This window comes from Mus pahari, chromosome 1 (genome assembly GCF_900095145.1).
Source record: "Mus pahari chromosome 1, PAHARI_EIJ_v1.1, whole genome shotgun sequence".
In the NCBI taxonomy this organism is placed as follows: domain Eukaryota; kingdom Metazoa; phylum Chordata; class Mammalia; order Rodentia; family Muridae; genus Mus; species Mus pahari.
Window position 1 is genome coordinate 71,227,915 of NC_034590.1, and position 7,338 is coordinate 71,235,252.

At 42.2% G+C, this 7,338-nt stretch overlaps 1 protein-coding gene across 2 annotated transcripts in view; it reads left to right on the forward strand.

Annotated features, from left to right (window-relative positions):
- C2cd3 (C2 domain containing 3 centriole elongation regulator) overlaps positions 1-7,338 on the forward strand; it is a 103,745-nt gene that overhangs the window by 4,808 nt on the left and 91,599 nt on the right. For both annotated transcript variants that reach the window (XM_021219180.2, XM_029542648.1), the window contains exon 3: positions 2,637-2,794. In XM_021219180.2, coding sequence (XP_021074839.1) covers positions 2,637-2,794 — 158 coding nt within the window. The remainder of the gene's footprint in view (positions 1-2,636; positions 2,795-7,338) is intronic.

The following is a 7,338-nucleotide window of genomic DNA, read 5'->3' on the forward strand; positions in this document are numbered from 1 at the left end:
TGGGATTTGAACTCAGGACCTTGGGAAGAACAGTCAGTGCTCTTAACCGCTGAGCCATCTCTCCAGCCCCATGCCTTTTCTTTTTTAACCTTCACTCTTTTGACGGAAATAGTGCCCATAACATTTCAAAACCTATTTCAGTGGACTTGGCCATTGCACTTGTGACACTGAGGATTATCAGAGAGGTTTCGATGGGAGTGGGTGACATTGGGCACATGAATAATACTGGATGGCACCACGGCGAAGGGAAAGGGTAGAGAGTATGGCTCTATGAGGATGAAGCTTTGCTCCTTCAAACAGTTAGAGTACAGTAACATGGTATAGTCAACTTTAGAATTGGAGAGAACTGAGTTTAAGCCCATTTTGGTGACTTTAAAACTTACTGAACTTAGGAATGTTACGTGCCATCTCTGATCTTGTTCAACACCCAACCTAGAGTTAGAAACACCTCTAACAAATAGTTGTAAAGAAAAGGCCCGGGGTTGGTGATTAGCTCAGTGGTAGAGTACTTGGCCTAAGGTCCTGGATTCTGTCCTCTGCTCTGGGAAAAAGGGGGTGTGGGCAGTGAAGTGGTGCGGTGAGTAAAGGCACCTACCAAGTCTGATGACCTGAGTTTGATCCCCAGGCTCCACGTGGTGGGAGGAGAGAACCAACTCCTGCAGGTTGTCCTGTGGCTTCTCCTTGTGTGCTGTGATACACTCAGACACAGAACACGAATAAGCAAATAGAAGTATAATTTAGAAAAATAAATTATAAGGAGAATAATGAGGCATGAAAGCGTCTAGGTATTAGTAAGTAGGCAGTAGATGCTGGCGCCTTTCTCTTAATCCACATGTGTATGTCGTTTGCAGCCTCCAGAGTACTTTTGCATGAGTTTATATAATTTTGAGATGACTAGCAGAAAAGGGCTGTGATATGTTAAGTAATTTGTTTAAAGTCATATCAAGTCATTCAGTAACTGCTATGTGGGAAGACACTGTCCTGTGTAATCTATATGCAGTATCCTCAGTTCCCCCACACAGATGTTAAAATGCCTATTTTATAGATGGTTGGGAGTTCTACCAAAACAGATTATGAGTATTAAAGCCAAGAAAACCTGCATGGACCTTCTCATTATGAGGCCTAAATACTTTTCATTTAAGTATTGGACAAATAGTAATAATGAGCCATTTCTCAGCATTGGTAAGAAAATATTTAGAATTTATACTGTCCTGACATGATTTTAGATTCCATCTGTGTACACTTTATTCTCTTTCTATAGTTAAGATCATGAAGGGATGAGGGATAAATTGTAGAATGTAGTTAAGGGGTCCACTTCTTTCCTTTTTTTTGTTTTGTTTTTCTGTTTTTGTTTTGTTTTTTGTTGTTGTTGTTGTTGTTGTTTTTGGTGTTTTTTTTGGTTTTTTGAGACAGGGTTTCTCTGTGTAGTCCTGGCTGTCCTGGAACTCACTCTGTAGACCAGGCTGGCCTCGGACTCAGAAATCTGCCTGCCTCTGCTTCCCAAGTGCTAGGATTAAAGGCGTGCGCCACCACTGCCCGGCAAGAGATCCATTTCTGTTTGTCTTGGTTTCAAATGTTTTCAGTACCTTAATACTGGAAATATAACTTAGGAACAAGCAATTAGCGATGGGAGGTCAAGACTAACCCTGAAGTCATGCCAGAACAGCCCTTTCTCACTCAAAGAATGAGGATGAAGTAACTAAAAGGTTGGGTGTATTTGTGTTGCAGTATTTTAGAACCAATGCTAGAGTTCTTGCCAAATACATTTACTAGTACTTTTTTTTTTTTAAATGAGACAGGGTCTCACTACGTGGCTTTGACTGGTCTGGAATTTACTGTATAGACCAGGCTGGCTTACAACTCACAGAGATCAATTACTCTGTCTCTACCTCTACAGTGCTGGATTAAAAGCCTATGCCACCACACCTGGCTGAATACATTTACTAGCACTCTCAAAGGTATCTTTTGCTTATGGGGCATTGGGGAGGCAGTTGGGGTTCACTTCCCTTTGGTGGCACTTGCTAGGTTGACTGGCCTGCAAACTCCAGGTTTCTACCTGTTTCCACTTGCTCAGTGCTGGGATTGCCAAGTGCATGCCACCTTTCCTGACTTTTATACAAGGATTCTGGAATGGACTCCAATCCTTGAGCTTACAAGACATGCAGGTTACCCACAAAGCCATCCTCCCTGGCCTATGAAAGTTGATTTTCTTACCACATACTTGGCATGCTATGTATTCAGTCTAATGCTTTAATATGCAGTGCTTGTCATCCTTTTCTTTTTTTCTCTTTTTTTGTTTTTTTTTTTTTTTTTCGAGGCAGGGTTTCTCTGTGTAGCCCTGGCTGTCCTGGAACTCACTTTGTAGACCAGGCTGGCCTCAAACTCATTAATCCGCCTGTCTCTGCCTCCCAAGTGCTGGGATTAAAGACCTGTGCCACCACCGCCCACCTTGTCATCCTTTAATAAAAGTCTTGTTCTTTCCATGTTGGGCTCATTCATTCTTCCTCATATGGTACGTACGGTACGTAAGTGCCTGGTTTACTTCAAATTTAGTTTTTCATTTTATACCTTTTAGTTTCTAAAAAAAAACAAACTAGTGGAAGCTATCTGAATATGTTGTAATTGTTTCTGATTAGATATGGCTGTGCTGGTATTGGAAGTAATCACCAAGTTTGATCATCTTCCTGTCGGCAGAGTTCAGATCAGTGGACTTGCCCAGCTGTCTCCAACCCATCAGATCAATGGGTTTTTTACCATTGTTTCACCAGCATCGAAGAAACTTGGAGAACTTCAGGTAAAAATGTTATAATTCTTTACTGCTGTGCTACTACTCTGACCAAATACCTGCTAGGGAGTAATGTAAAGGTTCATTTTGACAGCGTGATTTGAGGACACAGTCTCTGGTGGGGAAGGCATGCAGCCGGAGCTCAAGGCTCGCTCTCATTTGGGAAGATGAGAGAGCAAAGAGGCCTATAGACCTCAAGCCCCTCTCCAAGTGCCTCAAGTCTTTCACTAGACTCCACCTCCTAAAGGTTCCACAACTTTCCACAGCAGCCCCACCTGCTGGAGACCAGGATTCAAATGCAGGCGCTTATGGGGGATATTTCACGTCTGACCAACCAGTGGCAACTACAGAGAATTCAGTCTGGGGCAGAAGCTGAGTCTTCTAGAGAGGGTAGGCCCGTGATTTCCGTGTCTCATGAAAAGTCCTAGCTTGTGACTTACTCATGCTTTACCCATACTGCACTTTGGTAAAAGTGTGTTCCCCTTCTCTGAATCAGCATCCAGGTCGCTTTCGCACTTCTGCTGCTCTGTTCTCTGCACTGGATTGAATTCAGAGCGTGACGGCATCGTTGTTCTAGTGTGGAATCCAGAATTGTTTATTGGTGGGATCCCCATTTAGAGTCTAGACTCCCTAAAAGATGAGGCTATATTTTCCTTTTCCTCAGTTCCTATTATAGTGCCAAGAAGCATTTATTTGACTCATGTAAGTGCTATCTTTAATATTGTCACTCATTGACCCAACTTGTGTTTTTGATGCACTTTTATGTGTCACTAATACAGAGATAACAAAGGTTCTCTCATGTCGTTTTCTAGAACACAGTATTATAAATATTATGCTGTAGGTATTCGGAGGATGTTGGGCTAATGTAATTCTGGGGGCTTTTCTATGCCTGCCTTGTTCCCAGATAAATAGCAGAGAGATTATTTGTATTAATAAGCTGCAGCACTAAGCTGGCCAGGTTCTGAACTGTTGTGGTCTGTGCTGGCCTGGACTACTTTACAACCACATACCCCATTATGTGCATCTGAGTCTCACCCTGGCTCACTCTGGTCCATGTGTGTCCTCATGGCTGCTCTCTCATCATGACCTCAGGGTGAATCCTGCTGGTCCATCTCTTCCTCCTCCTGTCTCTCTCTTTGTGCTTGGGATTCCCTAACTGGGATCAGAAGTTCTGCCCTATGCTCTTCTGCCCAGCTGCAGGCTGAGTCAGTTCTTGATTAGCCAATCAGAGATGATGGAAAAGAGTTTTGACAAGTGATTGAGTCAGGTGATGCTCCAGTTATGACAGTGCTAAGGTCTGGACTGCTACCAGACCTCTGGGCACAGCAATTAGCATCTGAATATACAGTGCACCTCCTGGGAAGACTATAAAAGGATTCCTTTCTGAGGGACTCTTCCGAGCTCAGAGTAAACACTTAATTTTCACATTTTACAAATTCAAGTGATGAATGGATTCTCCCAGCAGCCCTCACACTTCTTCCTGGAATTGGCCTGAGGTGACCTGTGAAAATGGTTCCTACCCTCTTGACCCAGAAAACATGCAAATTCATGCAAATCAAGAGATTCAAATCTTCATGTTCACTTTAACAACACTGAAACTGCCTAGGCCATCAAGAGTATTCATGTCCCCAAAACCCCAAGTGTCTGAAAGATGTCATTTTAAAGAATCTGGTAATGCCAGCACTCGGGAGGCAGAGGCAGGCGGATTTCTGAGTTCGAGGCCAGCCTGGTCTACAGAGTGAGTTCCAGGACAGCCAGGGCTACACAGAGAAACCCTGTCTCGAAAAACAAAACAAAACAAAACAAAACAAAAAGAAAGCCAGGCGGTAGCATGGACCTTTAGTCCCAGGCCCTCTGCAGAGGCAAGTAGAGCTCGGAGTTTAAGGCCAGCCTGATCTACAGAGTTCCAAGACAGCCAGTGCTACACTGAGAAACACAACCACAAAACAATAATAAAAACCCAGCCATGAGCCGAGCGTGGTGGCACACGCCTTTAATCCCAGCACTTGGGAGGCAGAGGCAGGCGGATTTCTGAGTTCGAGGCCATCCTGGTCTACAGAGTGAGTTCCAGGACAGCCAGGGCTATACAGAGAAACCCTGTCTCGAAAAACCAAAAAAAAAAAAAAAGAAAAAAAAAACAGCCACATATGCTGCTCCTGTATAGTGGTAGAGTCTACAGGTGTATCCAGGCCAAACAGTAGGGCTGAGGGCCCAGAAGGAATGCTGAATTTTTGCTGCACGTGCTTGAGAATGGAGACAGTGATGCTGAACTTAAGGGTTTAGATGTGGATTCCATAATCAATGAACATTAAAGTGAAGAAAGCTCCTGAGACGTGCTATTGAACTTACAGAGCTCATGGCTGAATTAACCTGTACATGAGCTCCCCCTGCCATAGTGAGAGGGCAGGAAAAGAAGGAAATGTTCCAAAATACAAAGAGAAGGCTGCACAGAGAAAAAAGATATCCCAGAAGAAACCTAAGAAACTAAAACTTATGGTGTGGGAGTAAATTCAGCATGAAATGAAAATTTCAATTGGTTTTATACCTTGCCAGACTTGTCCTAAAGTTATTACAGAAAATGAAATGAATAGGAAAAGAAACGAAGACTAAGTAGGGAAAGAGCACTTAACATTGCCAGATACAGAAATGCACTGTACAAGTGCACATCTCATGTCTATGCAACAGACTAGTAACTCAGAATACCAGCGACTAAGTGGAGGAGCCCAGCAGTCTCCCTAGATTTATGACATGTTTATTTAGAAAGTAGTGATAGCTTCTACTGATGGCTGTTCAGTGAAGTGAGTCTTGTTTATCCATGCGTTTCTGATGGTGTAGGGTTTTGCATCAAGCCTGGATAATGATAAACTAACAAAGGTGATCAACTTCATTTACCTCAATCTTAACAGACATGCCACAAAAAGGAAGATCAAGCTCTGCATTCTTGGGGCTAATTATGGCAATGCCTTTCAGTACTAGAGAAATGAAAATATTTGTTCAACAGAATTATATTTGTAGTCTGATGATAAAAGGAAATGAAGATGGTACTATATGTGTGCACATGATTGATGCGTAAGGAGAAATAAGGAATGATAATAGCAGTGGGCATATAGGATTCTCTGTGGCCTTTTATGGTATTGCTATTGTTTTATGATCAAGATACAATTTGAAAATATGAAATTCACCCTTTTAAAGTGTATAATTCAGATTTTTAAAAGTATGTTCATAAAATTATATGGACTTTACTACTTTCTAATTCCAGGACATTTCTTTCATTCCAGAAACCAATATTGTACCCATTATCCTCCCTCTCTTCCATGATCCCCATTCACAACCCCGGCACACTAGTCTATTTTCTGTCCTTATACATTGCCTATGCAAGATGTTTCAAATGTACAGAATATTATGTTCTCTTTGGAAACTGGCTTCTCTCTCTTACCATAAAGTTTTGTTTGTCTGCTTTCAGTTAAAACTGGTATTTGGGCTTATTGGCTTTTGTGAACATCTTTGTTTAGTTCTTCTGTGAACATGTGCTTTCAGTTCCCTTGGGCACGGAGGAGTAAGTGGTGGGTGATACGGCACTCTGTTTAACTTTTTGAGGAACTACCAGAGTTTTCCAAAGTAGCTGTACTATTTTTGATCATATTTAAATGTAATTTATGTAATAAGATGTGTATTTTTAAATTTAAAGGTCATTGGATTGTTGAGTTGTTTTTAATAGAAGATTAAGACAGAAGTCAGATTCTGAAAGATAAGGAGTTTGGAAATAAGGAGCAGTTACAGTAAAGGTGAAGCAACAACTTAAATTTCCTTTTTTCCAGGGCTGGAAATAATGGCTTAGTAGTTAGAAGGACTATAGTTCAGTTCCCAGCACCCATGTTGGGCATCTCACAACTGTCTGTAGTTCTTGTTCCAGGAGTTCTAGCTCCTCTGACCTCCTCAGGCACCTGCATTCACATGCACATAGTCATACACATACAATTTAAAAGAAAAAAAATTTTAAGATTAATAACTTGTAAAAAAAGAAAAGCATTTTTAAAAATTCCTTTTTCCCAGATAAATGACAGTGAAGGAGAGTACAGTAGACATAGCGGGGAAGATGCAGCTGCAGAGAGGAGGGTACAGTGGACACAGCGGGGAAGATGCAGCTGCAGAGATGGCTCCTTGCTGTATAAGCCCAAGGACTCAAGTGTGGATTCCCAGGACCCATGTGAAAAGCCAGACATGGTTGCATACCCCTGCAGCCCAGTGCTGGGATTAGAAAGGCAGACAGATTTCGGCCATCAGCGGAACTGGAGAGCACCAGGCTCAGTGGTTGCTTTGTCTCAAAAGAATATGGTTTTAAAAAAGTGATGGAAGAAAACACCCCTAGCTCAGTCTTGGCTTCCACATTTTTGCCACAGGCACTTGTGCCTGGATACACATGTACACATATGCTCAATAACAAGCAGTTAGATGTTGTACTGGCTAGCTTTGTGTCAACTTGACACAGCTGGAGTTATCACAGAGAAAGGGGCTTCAGTTGGGAAAATGCCTCCATGAGATCCAGCTGTAAG